The sequence below is a fragment of the Harmonia axyridis genome, chromosome 1 (genome assembly GCF_914767665.1).
Source record: "Harmonia axyridis chromosome 1, icHarAxyr1.1, whole genome shotgun sequence".
Lineage (NCBI taxonomy): Eukaryota > Metazoa > Arthropoda > Insecta > Coleoptera > Coccinellidae > Harmonia > Harmonia axyridis.
The window spans coordinates 67,666,234-67,684,012 of NC_059501.1; the positions used below are offsets into that span (position 1 = coordinate 67,666,234).

Here is a 17,779-nt window from a genome sequence, read left to right on the forward strand (position 1 = left end):
ATGAAACATCTCCCACTTTTGCCGCTATTCAGTTGTTCAATCACTTACCCAGCGGATTGAAATCGTTAGATGATAAAACATTTAAGAAGTAGATCAATTTATTTATTTTTTTTGTTTATTAATTGCTTCAATAGTACTAAGTAATTTTTCTCTGAATCTTTCAGTTACTTGTTTATTTTCGTAATTTTCTTTTTTTATATTGTTTGAATTATTTTATTTTAAATTTCATAATAATGTGCTTTTTACTTCGATTGTAATTATTCTTATGTTGACATGTCCTATACGTTATAATATGTCTTAAGGAATTAATGAAGATTGATTTGATTTAAATAAATGTGTAAAAATACCGCATTTTCCGTATTTGACTTCATAAGCGAACTTGCCGATCTGCACTCTTACGGAAAAATGCCACTCTTCTTGTTAGGCAAATAACCATTTCAATTTGACATAATCTGCAGTGATCATCAACAAAACTTAACCCTCATCGTCTGAGTGCGAATACTGAGAAGATGGTTCGAATGAAACGCGTTAAAAGCTCATCTGGGAATTCTTGTATTTACTCAGCCACCAAGCTATTGCCTCAACGATACGTTCCCATTTTCGTGTGTAACTGCTTGATTAAATCTGATGAATTTCAGCTCGTTTCGTATATTATTAAATTTCTCAATCAATTTTATGAGACTAACTTCTCTGGATAGCAGGAAATAAACGAATGAATTGAGATGATATTGCAAGATTAATATCTTTAGGTCGTAGCGCGTTAACAACTTCTAGAGCAGTTTTATGTCGATTTGAATCGGCATGCTGTTACTGGATTATTTCCTTGGACTTTTTAATTAATATTTTCCGAATTATTTTTGAATAGATATAAAAATCATTGATCTAACTAATTATTATTATCGACTTTTGCCTATACGCGTAGGATTTTTCCTCGCCGTCGGCTTCTCACTCCTCGCTAAGAGGAACATTCACTCAATCCCAGATATTTAAAATATCAGAAGGGCAGAGCTCGGTCGTGTCCGGTCCTTGTGGTCCCCCTGGTTCTCGTCGAACTTCTGGTCCTCTTACACGCGATCCTTGGACCTGTCCTTCGTTTCCTAGGAATTTTCTCACCGTCCTTGCAGTACCTAAAAGAACAGCTTTTTGCATTATATTACATATATACTCACTAAGTCCTAGTTGCTTGATATTTCTCTTGAGATTTTTGGGTACTATTCCTGTTGTTGAGATGATAATTGGAATAGTTCTCGTTGATATCATTCCCCACTGGCGCTTTATCTGAAATTCGAGGTCCCTATATTTTGAAATTTTTTCGACCTCTTTTTGACGCATGTTGTTGTTATTAGGTATTGCTACGTCGATGAGTATTGCTGCCTTTTGTTGTTTATCAACTAGCAATATATCTGGTCTGTTGTGAGGGACTGTTTTATCAGTCAAAACTGTACGATCCCAGTACAGTACAGTTCCAGGATGGTTTCCGGTCGGTACTTGTAGTATTGCACTTTTTCAGAATTAATTAGTGTTAATTTAGTTGCCATTTCTTGGTGTAGTATCTTTCCTACTGCATCGTGTCTCTCTTTATATTCATTTCCTGCAAACATTTGACATCCTCCCGTGATATGTTGGATTGTCTCGTTCGTTGGACACCCATAACGGCATCGATCGTCAGTAATAGTTCGATCCTTTATGATATGTTTGCAGTAATTTTTTGTTGAGATCACTTGATCTTGGATGGCTAAAAGAAATCCTTCCGTTTCTGGATACATCGCACCTGATGTGAGCCAATAGTTCGACGCTTCAATGTCGACATGATCCTGGTTCACCTCGTTGAAATGTCGTCCATGTAGGGGCTTTTCTCTCCATCTTTGCAGTTTTTCTTGGATTGTCTGGTGGTTGTATGACAATTGCTCCTTGTGCAGTTGTAAAGGTGTTGATTCGTCTGCTTCACACAGTACTTTGTAGATCTCTGACGTGCCTGATTTGTCTTTGAAGTATGTTCGTAGGCATTCAATTTGACCATGGGCAAGTTCCATGATGTCTAGCAGACCTCTGCCTCCTTTATTCCTCGGCAGTGTCGTCCTCTCAATGCTACTTTTCGGATGGTGCTTGTGTGCTTTCGTCATCAAGGTTCTCATTTTGCGTTGCAGGTTTTCCATATCTGTTTTGGTCCATGGAATGATACCGAAAGAGTATGTAAGAATTGAACATGCATATGTATTGATAGCTCTCGTCATGTTCTTGCTGTTGAGGTTTGTTTTCAAAATTTTGTTGATTCTCCTAATGAACTCAGTTGTTAAGTCTTCCTTCATTCTTTGATGGTTTATTCGTCGGTTTTGTTTCATTCCTAGGTATTTATAAAGATCGTCCGATTTCATTGCTTCTATCTCCTGTCCATTGGAGAGAGCTATCGGTTCATCTTGGATTTTTCCACGCACTACGCTAATAGTACGACACTTGTCCAATCCGAATTGCATCCCCACGTCTTCCGAAAAATTTTCCACCAGTTTGACCATAATTTGCAAGTGGTTTTTGTTGCCTGTTATAAGTTTGAGGTCATCCATGTATAGCAAATGATTGAGTGCAATATTATTTCTGTTTCCTTTCACATTGAAACCTTTTTCAGTAGCATTCAGTTGTTTAGAAAGGGGGTTCAGCGCCAAGCAGAACCATAAGGGACTCAACGAATCTCCTTGGAAAATTCCCATTTTTATTGGAATATCTTTAGTAGTTATGTTCGCCGTAGAGAGTTCGATATTCGTTCTCCAGTTGCACATTGCATACTTCAGAAAGTTTATTGTAATTGGATCGATCTTGTATATTTCCAAAATTTTTGTCAGCCACCCATGTGGAATAGAGTCGAAGGCCTTCTTATAGTCAAAATATGTCATAAAAAGATTTCTGTGTTTTTTGAAGGCTTGGTTGCATATGATGGAATCTATTATCAGCAGTTCCTTCGATCCTAGTGCATTCTTGGAACATCCTTTCTGCTGTGCTGTCATTATATTATTTGTCTCGCAATGTTTGTAGATACGAGATGCTATACATGATGTGATGATTTTATATATTGTTGGTAGACATGTAATTGGTCTGTATTTTGATGGATCCGCTGTGTGTTGCATATCCTTCGGTAAGAGGTAAGTGGTCCCTGTTGTTAAAAATTTGGGCATTTCCGTTGGATTACTTATAACATCATTTATAGTTTCAACTAGCCTGCCGTGTATACACCAAAATTTTTTCAACCAAAAGTTGTGGATTCCATCTGGGCCGGGTGATTTCCAATTGTGTGTGTTTTTCAATATTTCATGGAATTCTTCTATAGAAACTGCGTTATGCGGCATTTGTTCCATTGTCTCACAGGATTTCTCTTCATTTCTTATCCAATCAGCCTGGGAGTTGTAGGGGGTTGGTGTAGCCAGTTGATCTGTCCAAAAATTCTCAATATCCTCGACGGTTGGATAACTTCCTGGTGTTGCTGACATATTATTGTTTAACAATAAGGTGTAATGATTCGAGATCATGGTAGTCAGAAAGATACTTGGGTATAATCTCCTTGTTGGTCATGACCAGAAGATGAGATAGTTTATTATTATTATTATTATTATTACTATTACTATAAATACAGAGTTGAGTATAAACTATAAAACTCTTGAAAAATTAGTAAAAACAAAAAAAATTGAACTAATATATTTCATAAAAAAAAATTTTAAAAACTTTACACAATTTCCTTCTGGTTCGAAGAATATTCCAAATGTAATGATTTCCAAATGAGAATCGATTTAAAAAGAGATAAATTCCAAAAAACACTGTGATTGTGTCCAGAGCTTTTGAGCGCTCGTCATCCATTCACCTATTGCGCCCTTGAAAACCATAGAACTCTATATCCATAGTAGTATACAGGGTTAGAACTATAAGGACTACAAGGATATCGAAAACCGTTAGAAATACAGGGTGGCTTAAATTACAAAAAAATTTCGTTATTAAAGGATTAGTGTGTTGGTGTTAACAGATCCAAAATATCTCGAATGGTTCCCAAGATATCCCGAAAAAACTGAAACTCTAGATTTTCTTTTTTCTGTATAACTCATTTTTTTCTGGAGATAACTTCATGAAATTCGGTTTGTAGCCATTATCCGAAATAGATCTAATGGTATCGTCAATTTTTTTCTGTTTTCCATTGTTTCCGAGACACTATAGTCAATTTGTTTTATGGTTCTCTTTTTCAGGTGATGAAAAAAAAATTACTAGTTCAACAATTCATCACACTCTATAAAAATATCGAGTCTAGCTACGCAAATTTGAACTTTCTCTTTATTTTTTTGTTTAAGTAGTAGGCTAGTGCCAGAATTGTCAAATAACTTGTTACTTTGTTCAGTTGTTTTGTGAAACCATCCCTTCATTTTTGTAAAAACCTAAATCCTGTTTGATAAGTACATAGCGTACAACTGCGAATGTCTAAAGGAATTGTTCTACATAATTTAAAAAAACAAGTGATGTTTTCACATAACAACTGTCAACAAAGTTATTCGACAATTTTCGCTCCATCCTACTATCATTCATCATGTTGATATAACAATGTATTTTCAACTAGATCCGATCTGTTGTAACGAAATTATTGGGTAATTTTTTTTCAATATTGTCTATGGTTATTATAGCGCTGCCTTCCCGAATTTTACACGAAGCTTGAAATGATTATTCTTTGCAGACACGGAAAATCTCCACCAGATCAAATTTGTGATTACGTTCAATATCTTTTTCAACTATTTTTCTTCGATCTTTTGTAGTTTTGATATATTGATCAGCTTGAAATTCCACACGGAGCTTGAAATTGAGCATATTAACACCCAAAATCTCAATTCCGTCGGTTTGTGGTTACGAAATTATTGGGCAATTTTCGTCTCGAATTTTCTATGGTTCTGATTCAGCTTTCAACTCCCAACTATGTGAGAAATTGAAATGGTTTTTTTTCTTGCAACTACTATGGAAAGTAGCGTATTCTTCATAACTTACTGAATTTCGAAACTATGTATTGCTCATACTGTGAGAATAGTATATTCTAAAACAATAGCAGAATGGGCTCTTATTCGAACACAAATGCGAAATTCGAAAACGAGCGACGAAGGAGCGAGTTTTCCAACGCATGAGTGTTGGAATTATGCCTTCTCCAACGAGTATTAGACGATATTTGATGATGAATATGGTGTACCTCAGGGAACAACATTGGGAAATTTGTTATTTCTCATATATATAAATGACATTATAAAACATAAAAAACATTGTAAGATATTAGCATTTGCGGATGATACCATGTTATATATTACGGGAGAGAATAGTAATCATATGGTTAATATTATGTATGAAGATCTAGAAACAATAAATGACTGGATGGGAGATAATAGACTAATAGTGAATTCAAATAAATCGCAATATATGTTTTTTGGTTGCGAAATTAGACTAAAGGAAATTAATGAAGAAAATGTAAAAGTGTTAATAAACAAAAATATATTAAAAGAAGCAACTTCAATCAAATACTTGGGAGTAAAAATGGAGCAAAATTTGAATTTTTAAATGTTGAGTATATTGCGGGGAAGCTGGCACAAAAAATTCATTTCATAAATAGAATTAGTGACGAAATAGATATCAAGACTAGATCGTTGTTATTTAGGGCAATCGTTTTACCTCATTTGGACTTTTGCGCGTCATTATTTTTCAACTTGAAATCGAATAGCATAGATAAATTTTGAATCGGGGTATGAGAATAGTCTTGAGGTGTAATGAAAGAACTCCAATTGATTTGATGTTAGAAGCGTTGAATTTGATGAATTTAAGGCAAAGGATTAAATTCAGAATATTAGAAATGATATATAAGATTGAAAATAAAATGCTGCCTAACTATTTGTCTGAAAATATATAGTATATATCTGAAGTGCATGAGTATAATACAAGAAATAGAAATAACTATTATGTGGATTCTTTTCGTACTTGTTCTGCATCAGGGTCAACACTTGTAAAAGGATTAACTTTATATAATGAATTGCCAGATGAAATAAAAAATTGTGATAATTTTAGAAAATTATTGATTTCTTACATTAAGAAGCATTATGATTGAATTATTGTTCAGGTATCACTGTCATTTCATTGTTTGTGAATGGTATATTTTGCTAATGAAGGGTGTTGTTATTATTATTATATTTTCTCTGTATCAGTCGAGATTCGTGGAATAGTGTCGAAATTCAATAAAAAATTCAGATTATACATCCTAGTGAAATTTGTATATTTTATCTTGGCAGTTGGTGTGACTGTTACGAAAATTGCAGATTACGGAATTTGAATTTTACGTTTCGAATTTTGAAATAATTTATAATTACGCATTATATTCGTGGATTATATCTGAAACAGATTTAACACCAACAGAATTAAGAGAAATTGCGAATAATGTCGCAAATCATTTAACTAAATCCAAATTATATTATCTTGACAATTGTTGAATTTCAATAATGCCAATATGCAATTGAGCTTTTGAAAAATTGTTTCTACGGAAATGCAAGAAATGCATAGATACTCTCAGCGAAAGTCATGTTGAATTCGATCAGGTTGATCACTTGTATTATAAATTTGTGCAGTAGTAGGAAATAGTATATTGTGCAACAAGTGGGGAAAGTCCAACTGTTCTCGCGAGTGTGGAATTTGCCGCACGAGCCTGAACGGCGAGTGCTGCGAACACACGAGCCAGAAAAGGACTTTCTCTACATGTTGCACACTATACTTTTACTACAACTGAAAAATTTCAATAATTCAAGTAATGGACTTGATCCAAATCAAAATGGCCTTCGTTGACAGTATGTGCTAATTTATTATGATACGTTTCCATAAAAATGACTCAAAAGCCCAATTTCATTGGTCTACCAAACGAGGTGTGGGCAAAGTGCCGTGAGAAATAATATTTCCCACAGTATGAGCAATACATAGTTTTGAAATTGAGTAAGGTATGAAGAATACTCTACTTTTCATAGCTGTTGTGCGAAAAGTCTAGTGTGCAACATGTGGAGAAAGTCCTTTTTCTCACTCGTGAGGAAAGTTGAAGTTTCGCCACTTGTAGCATGTGATTGGTGACGTAAGGGACAACGGCTCAGTGGAGATAGAGGGCTTCAAACTGAATGAGGATTGGGGGTTAAAATGTCCCAAAAACAAATTCTTTTCGAGCAAAACAAAGGCTCTTGAATTCACATTATTGCCTTTTCTCATTCGTTATCCGTAAATGATTCATGATGGATTTTCTAAACTATCCATATTGCATTATTGAAAACTATTCCATAATGTATAAAACGATAATAGTGAGAAATATCTCGAAATCTTTAAATAGCAAAATAAATATTTTCAAAAATACAACGGTCATGAAACACTTGAAACTAACGAACAAATTATCAGCAATCGTTCACGTCTAATTAACAGGAAAATACATAGGTAAACAACCGGCATTCATATCTCGCATTTGAAAGTAAATAACGCCTTTATCTCAGAATTTTTATCTCCGTTATATATATAAGTAAATGGTAGCAATCTTTCTCGGTCCAGTCATTTCGTGAGTCCGTTCGTAGAGTTGTTGGGGAGTGGATGCTTTCAGTTCTTTTTTTGAAGTTGTAAAATGGAAATACGGACTTTCTCAAGTGTATTAAGTGAAAAATGCTCGTTGGACTTTTTTCACGAATTCTTATAACCAACGTCAAAATCTTACCCCAGTATTGAGTAATTTATTATTTTTCTCGTGTCGATATTTCGGTTGAAGATGGTGATTAACAACTACGGTTCTTGTGGAAACACGGTGAAACTGCCGAGAGAAAACAACAACAACAACAACAACTATCAGTCCACTGAGTGTCTGGTGCCTATACAAGAAGAAGTCGAGGATGTCACTAACAGTGATAATCTGTATATTTTTGGGTTCTACAAAACATCCATATACTTTTTTGTTTACGTGATTTTGTATTTGGTGTTTTTGATATGTGGTGCTTTAGTGTTTGGTTTCTACGAGAAGCCAGCTGAGGTTGCTCTTAAGATGAAGGTTGAATCTGTCGTCCAGACTTTCCTGAGGACGTATCCTAGTGTTCCAGGTTAGTTATAACAACAATGATCTAGTTTATTCTCTCAGTAATTAACATAAAAATAATAAAATAATAAAGTTTATTAATACTGAACAACCGCCGGGCTTTGTTTGATTTCATAATTTTCCATCCAGTATGTAAGACACATAGGCATCTTATAGATTTGTCGCCTTACCTATTGAGGGTTTTTTTTTCAACTGTAAGAGCTCTGGAAAATTGTCTTTCAACAGGAGCTGAATTAGTGGCGTTGATAAAAAATCGTTGGCCATTTTGACCAAGTTTGAAAAAGATATTTCTGAAACTACCAAAATCTACCCACAGATTTCATAGAAATGTGAGAAAACTCTAATAAAGTCACACTGGCGAATGCATCAGTCTCTCGGCGCTCGAGGAATCCCCTTATTTAGTCTAAGCGCGAACGAGATTACAGAAATATATGCCCTGCAACGCGTGCATATCAAGCTCAAGTAATATCAAGTAGCTTGATATCAAGTCAAGGCTTAAATTTATAAAATCAAGTCAAGTCAAGCTCAAGTATGTAATTTTTCACGAACTTAATTTTCAACTCAAGTAGTTGGTTGTAATGTCAAGCTACTTGGCTTGATGAATCCCTAGCGGGAATAGTAATTCACGTATCAAATCCGAAAAATACTGTTTTTTTGGACGAGAAGATAAAATTTTGGGAGTTGGCGAGTCCAAAAAAACTGTTCTTGAACGTGTTACGTACTCTATTTTTTTAACAGAAGATACTGTACTAACAGAAACAATCTAATTCTCATTTATATTAACATTGGCATTGAAATTCGAGCAATTGCTAATATTGAAGGGAATCTATTCGTTTGAAATGCTTGGTATATTTAAATCCTTCTGTTGAAGACAGAACAACAAGGTGAAGTTAGCGTTACACATTGATTGTTTTCATCTGATTTTTGAATGGTCTTTGCAATTTAAGTTCTGTTTTTAAGTGAAGTGTCTATATATCCTTCAGTTACCTACTTTGGTAGACATCCAGCCACCGTATAGGTATCTGCAAATTTGTGATGTTTCGACCATTATCTGTGAGTATTAATACGATATTCTCAAAACTGTGGATAACAACATGCTGAATCAAACATTGTCGATTTTTAATCTGAGATTCCCAAAACTGTGGATACAAACAGATTGGATAGAATATTGTTTATTTTTGTAATTCACGAATATAATCTTTTATGTGCAGTATGGGATGGCCGTAAAGATAAATATTTTTTCTAAACAATAGCAAGTTTTCTTGCCCAATTACAAACAAAAGTCCTAAATCTTTGTTTTGGGATCTGGCATTCTCACAAGCATGTGTCATCCTTGTTATCTTTAATTGACAGTTTTGTTATTTCTTTCCGTCGATACATGCAACGTCTAACCCAATAATTGTTGCTGCCTGAAAATAAAACAAATCAAATTGATATTTATAAATATTATGCAATCGTAATATTATGTTAAAATTACCTTTAGTATCAAATATATTTCATTATCTGCTATTTGTTGATTTAAATGCTAACGAAAATATCTGATTCCTTAATTCTTTGCTCTATAACCAACATTCTTTGTTTTAAGATAGGTGGTAACAATTGGGAAAGTCGCTAATTTGCCAAAATTACATCTTCTATAATAGTAGAAAATGAAAGCTCTGACAAGTGACAACGAAGAAAAACATATTCAGAAAGTGTTTACTAAACAGGCGATTATATCATTCCATTCATGTCTTTGATGGGCAGAAATATATCATATGTATTTTTATATAAAGTACAGCATAAAATATTAGTACATAATTATGTCCAATTTCAATTATTCAAGGGAATAAATTCAAAAGTTTCATTCGTGTCTATTGATATGTGTACGCTCTAAAACAAGCGTAAATACACTTGTCATTTCATTGTTATCAGGTCCTATTCTAATTGTCGTGTTCTGTTGCGGCCTCACAATAGGTATTTGAGAGCATTCGATGAGCATTAGCCGGCCAGATCACTTCATATTGAAGCAGAAAATTAAAATCTCCCGCAAATGACAAGAATTTGGCTCGTAAGCTGACATGTTTAATCGAGAATAACTTTATGATGCAGACACAAATCGACTAATATTTCGATGACGTTATGTTTACAAATATCTAAGCTTATTGCACGACATCTTCGATAAATTCATTTCGGCTACCACTTACCGCTACAGCTATCTATTGCAAAACGGCGGAAGCAAAGTTGTACACCTAAAAATTTTAGGATTGGTAAGAAATAATAAACATTCTTCCTTTTCTGTACTCTCATATTTTTGGGAGGCATTTTTTTCTTGTTAGCTAATTTTTCCAAGTCACTTCCAGTCGTTTTTGCTAAAGGAAGATATCCTAAAAAATACCCCGTGATTTTCATTTTACTTTTTCGTCATTATTCACAAAATGATTTGTAGAACTCTTCGGTATATCCACAAATCTGTTTTATAAAAGCCATCTTTTCTACGTATTACTTCACAGTTATTACCCAGTGTCGAAAGAATGCTTGAAGTATAAAAATTATAGAGCCTACTTTCATTAACTCCATTTGAATTTCTCAAATACAGAGGTAAATTGAAAAAGTATATAAAGGAATCGTTTCTCCAATATTTTGCATTCCTCTGAACTCTGAAGTCTAAGGAATCAACATTCTGATTGAAGAATTGAAAATGAATATTATTCCTGAAACATGAAGGAGCCGCCCAAAAAATGGAATGAAAGTAGAAAAAGTTTATCAAAGAGAACACCGATAAGCCTGAGATCTGAGATTTATTTATGAGAATAATGCATTTTGCGTCAACTTTGATGGTTTTTGATGTTAAATTTGTCTTCATACCTTCATTGTTGTCATAGTTGTTTATAAAAGAATTACATTTTCAGCCGATGTTTTGGATTTGTATTCATGGGATTTTTGTTGATAAAGCTTGAAATTCGGCCCGTAAATTTTGGCACTTTAAGCCTACATCTTATGTTTATGTTATTTCAAAAGTGCATTCCTCAAAACTAGTGAAATCAATAGATGTGACAATCTGTGAAATGACCGATTGTAAAATTGCTTGAATGTCTTAACGCACTGAGATAACATATCTGCAAATTCACATCATGCGTTATAGAAAGAAACTAATTAGTACCAATCACGAGTAGATCATAAGAAATCATACCGAAAACAAATCATACATACTTATTCGATAAGATAGAATTTCTATAGAATGTGATTTTCTTATTTTTGGAACAATTTACACAAAGTCTAATAGAACATTGTGGATGAATCACTATCGAAACTCGACAAATTAAACTCTTTTCCTTCTTTATCTCTCACTTAATATACAATGTGAGTCGGAAATGTCGAGCAATATTTTAAATAAGTATGTCCAAAACCGCTCATTAAGGGCTTCACAACTTACAACCCTTAGAAGCTAAAGATACATAATCTGTTTCTCATAAATATTCTTTATCAAATTAGACGTGAACCTTGAAAGAGGTGTTAGTGTATCACTCATTTGCTGTCGATTGAGCCATATTTATTTATTGATAACCGAAAATTAATAGTTTACGTGATATTGGAGTTTTTGTGTTGTTTTAAAAATTTCTCACCTCACTTGATTCTTCGTCAATTTTCTTTGACTAAGTTTGATTTGAATTTTGGATTATTCTCATTAGAAAAGGATTGTATGTATGAAAAAAAAGTAAAACTATGCTGTATTAAATGTTGAATAAGAATAAGAATTAATATGATTTGAAAGTTGGTATATAAAGAAAAGAATAGTAAATTTCTAATATAAATTTGCCTACAAGTTTCGAATTCCACTATTTATGTATGACAAAATTATTCGAAAAATTTGCCGAATTCCTTCTTCATCCCTTAAAAAAAATTTCGTTAGAATACAGGCATTAGTTTTGTTTCATATTTTTATTAGAAAGGGTGAAGAAGTAAAGAAAGGAAAGTAATGAATTGAATATTTTTTCATTGCAATTAAACTCCACCACTCCTTATTCAAACTCGTGCCTTCTCCTTTTTTTTTCCAGTTATTACTTTCCGCCTAAAATTTACCTTCAATCTTCTCGCTGCTTCGTCTATTCTAAAAATTTTGTTTGTGGTAAAAAATAATGTATTGGGTTTTTCACCATAATTTGACCCCCCCTTTAACTTTAACTTTGTTAATAGAAAGAGGTACAAAAAAATGTTTTTCGGCAACCGTCCGGGAAGTGCTCACTTCCCGGACGCTCTTTCTCTGAGAAAGTAGCATTTCCTTTCCGGCCTAGTCCGGGAAGTACGTACTTTCCAGACTAGGCCGGGAAAGAATCATAGAATCCATAGCAACCGAGATAACGGCTGACAGTTCATATGAAATTAGTTGTCAAAAATTTGCATGTTTTTTGATCGCAATCGCAATAAAATATGGAAAGCAGCAGCGATAGTGTTTTTCTACATGGTTGCCGAAAAAATATTGTACGCAACACGCCCGAAAATGGTTTTTTTGGACTCACAGACTTCCAGGACGAGCGTAAGCGATTTTGTCTATTCGTCCAAAAAAACCCTATTTTCCGGACTTGTTACGTAAATTACTATTTCTACAAAAGTTTCACGAAATGGACTAGTGTTTCTTAAAATGATTTCACAAAACAAAATATATATAGAGAGGGCAACATATTGATAGCAACTTCATTTTTTCAAATAACAACAAATTCAGCATATCTTAACCTTAAATATTTCGATCCAGTCTTAACTCTAGACTAGATGACACGCATCTTTTGAAGCTCAGTACTACTACTTGAATGGCGTGGTATATTCAATTTTTTCAATATTTCAGATCAAGCACTAGAAGAACTAATAGGCGAGGTTGTCGCAGCCAGTAATAGGGGGGTCTCTGCTACAAAAAATGCTACTGGAGAATCTAACTGGAGTTTTGGGCAGTCTTTCTTCTTTACTAGCACTGTCGTGACTACAATAGGTGAGTTACATTTTTTGAAGTCTCATATTTGATTGAGGTAACCGAGATGAATATATTAAAATTTCAACAAAAGTAGGAAACTTCTATTTTATTCAATGAAAGAATGTAAAGTTCGAATTATAGTTTGTTGATTATTCGTATCTCATAGAATATTGAAAAAACGGGTTATAAATAAAAAAAATCTTCTAATGGGTGTGACTCCTAAAACTTTCCCCTTTATAATACGTTTTTTTGGTATTGTAAAATTGTAATTTACTGAGAAGAACTAATTTATGCATGCACAACGCACACCGAATAGATAGATATTCAAAAGAGCTGAAATTTCTATAGAACCATTGATATCTAAACGCATATACTCATACCAAGTTCGATCGAAATCAAATTAGTAGAACACGAAATATTATGGTACCGTTTACAAAAAACGTTATCCTTCAAAGAGGCCCAGGAGAATCAGAATGAAAAATTTTCAAGAGAAAAAATCATTTATTTTAAATAACTTCATTTTAAAATAAAGGGTTAGAACAATGAAAAACGGAAAAATCTGAAGACGCCATTAGAATCTCTATATTGGATAATGGCTACAAACCAAATTTCGTGAAGTTATCTCCAAAACAAATGAGTTATACAGAAAAAAAAAGGAAATCTCGATTTTTAGTTTTTTCGAGATATCTCAGGAACCATTGGAAATATTTTGGATCTGTTTGCACCAACACACCCATCTCTGAATAACGCAACTTTTTTGTAATTTCAGCCACCTTGTATTTCTAATGATTTTCGATATCCCTCTAGTACCCCTTTAAAGTGAATCTTTAAAAATATTTATTGATCTATTTTCCAACTGAATTTTCACTCAGAACTGCGGTTAAGAGCGTCACAAGTTCACGACACTATTTACCGCAATTCTGAGCGAAAATTCTGTTGGAAAATAGAGCCATGAATTTTTTCTTTAAATTCACTGTACAGGGTGGGCAAATAAGCGAGGTAAGCGGCTATATCTCAGGATCCACTCATCGTAGAAACTTGCGATAAAAATTGTTACCACTAAAGTGTATAAGAAAACACACTGGAAATTGTTTTAAAGTTCATACCTCTACCGCTAGGGGGAAAAATGATTTTTACTAGAAAATGTTTCATATCAAGTTGAAGAAAAAATATCATCACTGTAATCCTTGGAAAATTCTCTATCTTTTTAAATTATCACTTTCGATTTGACGACATCAAATAAGGGTAGGGGAAAGGGGGAAATCTGACTGATTGAAATGCCTGTAACTTCAGTTTGGCTTAATTTTTGAGCGAATTAGATCTCGTCTGAAAGTGATCGAAAGTGATAATTTAAAAAAGATAGAGAATTTTCCAAGGATTACAGTGATGATATTTTTTCTTCAACTTGACTTGAAACATTTTCTAGTAAAATTCATTTTTCTACTCGACGATAGCTATTACTCCCCTTAGCGGTAGAGGTATGAACTTTAAATAATTTCCAGTGTGTTTTCTGTACAGTACATTTTAGTGGTAAAAATTTTTACCGCAAGTCTCTACGATGAGTGGATCCTGAGATATAGCCGCTTACCTCACTTATTTATCAACCTTGTACATATTTCGAAAATGAAGATAGTTTTTTGAAATGATTTTTTTTTGTTGGAAGTTTTTATTCTAATTCTCCTAGGCATCGGTGAGAGGTTTTTTTTTTCTGAACGTCCGATGTAGTCTTTGTCCACACTTCGATAGAAATCGTTCTACCGCCAATAATAATAGGTTCATTATAAGATTTGATAAAGATTTATCACAAAATGACCTAATTGGAATGACTTCATCAATTCTGGGCGGTAATTCGATAGATGAATAATAGTCTGCAAGAAATTAATTGTCCATTGTCCTACATTTTGACGAAGAGACTCGGGTAGAATAATCTGATAAAGAACACCGCAATAATATTTCAATTCCTTTCGGATTGGTTCAAATGAAGAAGTTCCTCATTCGCAGAATTCCAATTAACAAATTGACCTCATTAGTATAAATAAAGAAATTTTTAAAACCTTAATTCGATTAAAATCCACCTACTTCAGGGGATACAGGGTGTATCAAAAGTAATAGGAATTATTTTCTTCCAAAGAAGAATCTTACAATCTTGCGTCTATGTGTCTATTTAACAGGCCAATTGAAAAGTCCCAGAACAACCATAGTAAAACACATTTTTTTGAAAAAATTTGATTTTATTATTCAACATAGTTGCCTTCGAAGGCGATACAGCGATTATAGCGATCTTCCAACTTTTCAATACCATTTTCGTAGTACGATTTGTCTTTCGCTACAAAATAGGCCTCAGTTTCGGCGATTATTTCTCCATTGGCGCTGAATTTCTTTCCACCGAACATTCTTCTGAGGTCTGAGAACAGAAAAAAGTCGCTGGGGGCCAGATCTGGCGAATACGGTGGATGCAGAAGCAATTCGAAGCCCAATTCATGCAGTTTGGCAATTTGTTTTCATTGATTTGTGACACGGCGCATTGTCTTGATGATCTGGCCCTTTTGGAAGTAATCAATAAATATTATACCTTGCACATCCCAGAATACTGATGATATAACCTTGCCAGCTGACTGTTGTGTTTTTCCTCGCTCGTCCACACAGCTGACTATCGATTGTATTCCGAAGAGAAATGATGGAGCCATGTTTCATCTATTCTCACATATCGTCGCAAAAATTCAAGTTCATTGCACTTAAACAGCTTCAAGCACTGCTCAGAATCATTAACTCGTTGTTGCTTTTGATCGATTGTGAGCTCGCGAGGCACCCATTATGTACACAGCTTTCTCATGTACAAATATTCGTGAATGATATGATGTTCACATTCAGATGATATCTTCACAATGTCTGCTATCTCGATCAACTTCACTTTACGGTCTTTTGAAATTGTTTTGTGAACTATTTTGATTTTTTCGTCGGTGACAGCCTCTTTTGGTTGTCCACTGCATTCGCCGTTTTCAGTGCTCATTTCACCATGTTTAAACTTAGCATACCAATCAATGATAGTTGCAGGGGTGCAGACTCCGGAAACTCTTCATCAAGCCAATTAAGATTTTGCTTCAGTTGTATTTTTCCCTTCAAAAAGCAATATTCAATCAGCATACGAAATTATTTTTTTCCATCTTTTTTCAAATAACAAAAGTAGCTACATTCAGCATGTAATATCTCACAAACTAATGGTCGGACTGCTATCAAATTTTGACTCGTTTGAAGGTTGGAACTAACTTAAAATCATATCAGACCGGGGATTTTTCAATTGGCCTAATGTGAGGTTTTCACTATTATTCATTTTGAAGAGTTTGTCATTGCGGTAAGTCATTATTTATTAATTTTCTTGGAATGGAAGAAAAAGAATCAGATGAATTTTTATTGAAGAATAAATATATGCATGATATAACTTTCCGAACAAGCATTTATTTTCTCATGAATTTTCACATAAAATATTATACAAAAAGTCTTGAAAAAGGTTGAAAAAACGAACATAGCCTTACTGTTTCATCACAATATTCACAATGTCTGCAATGTTTAATTTTGAGCCTAAAATGGCCTCAAACGATAAGGTTAGACGCACATATGACGAATCCATGGTTAAATTCAATGTTATCGTTCGACCGGAAACACGTTAACAGCAAAACCTGGGAATTTGCAATTTTAGAAATAGATTATATCAGCAGAACCTGAAAAAATTTAAAGAGAATATCAGAAAAAAGTACTCAATAGTGACACAAATCCCACCAAGTTGAATTTTCGCATGTAGAAATGAAAAAGAAGTATCAAGCTTCATGCGAAATCAGAACCATAGAGAATAGAACCTGAATAACGAGAAGAACATCCTGAGAGAAACATCTTCTTCTTCAGCCTCTGTCCATCCATTGTCGGATATAGGCCTCTTCCAGGTTTTTCCATGCCACACGATCTGTTGCCAATCTCATACACTGTCCTCCCGCTACTGTTCTGACGTCATCAATCCATTTTTTTTAAGGTCAGCCCACACTTCTTGTTGTCCCTCTTGGTCTCCATAGTATCACCCTCTGGGTCCATCTGTCCGGCTCCTGTCTCGCCACATGGCCGATCCATTGCCATTTTAGGCTTGCTACTCTTTTAATAACATCTGTTACCTTGGTTCTATCACGTATCTGGCTATTTCGAATTCTGTCCCTCAAGGTAACTCCCAACATTATTCCCTCCATGGCTCTTTGTGCAACTCTAGGTTGTTCTGCTGCTTTTTGGGTTATTGCCATGGTTTCCAAGCCATAGGTAAAAACAGGTAGGATGCAGCTGTGGTAAGCTTTTTTCTTTAGGTTGATGGGTACCTCTTTGTCTTTAAAGATATATTTCATATTTCCGAATGCCACCCATGCCAATTGGATTCTGCGTTTTATTTTCACACTTTGATTTTCTTTGCCTAATTTGATTTTATGACCCAAATATATATAATGATCCATATTTTCTATGGTAACGTTATCGATGGTAATGTTATTTTCATTGTTGCTCATTATCTTGGTCTTATTTAGGTTCATTTTTAGGCCTATTCGTTTAGATTTTTCGTTGAGCTGATTTAGCATGGTGTTCAGTTCTTGAATGTCTGTGCTCAACAAGACTATATCGTCTGCGAATCTCAGATGATTGAGGTAGGCGCCATCGATGTTTATGCCCGAAAAAAACAATATTTCCTCAACCATCCGCCT

General features: G+C 34.2%; 1 protein-coding gene across 5 annotated transcripts in view; it reads left to right on the forward strand.

Moving 5' to 3' along the window:
• LOC123685032 (potassium channel subfamily K member 1-like) overlaps positions 1–17,779 on the forward strand; it is a 79,536-nt gene that overhangs the window by 49,457 nt on the left and 12,300 nt on the right. For 4 of the 5 annotated variants that reach the window (XM_045624627.1, XM_045624602.1, XM_045624618.1 and 1 more), the window contains one exon: positions 12,927–13,067. In XM_045624627.1, coding sequence (XP_045480583.1) covers positions 12,927–13,067 — 141 coding nt within the window. Of the gene's footprint in view, positions 1–7,552; positions 8,109–12,926; positions 13,068–17,779 lie in introns of those variants that run through there. The other variant, XM_045624593.1, reaches the window with a different exon arrangement.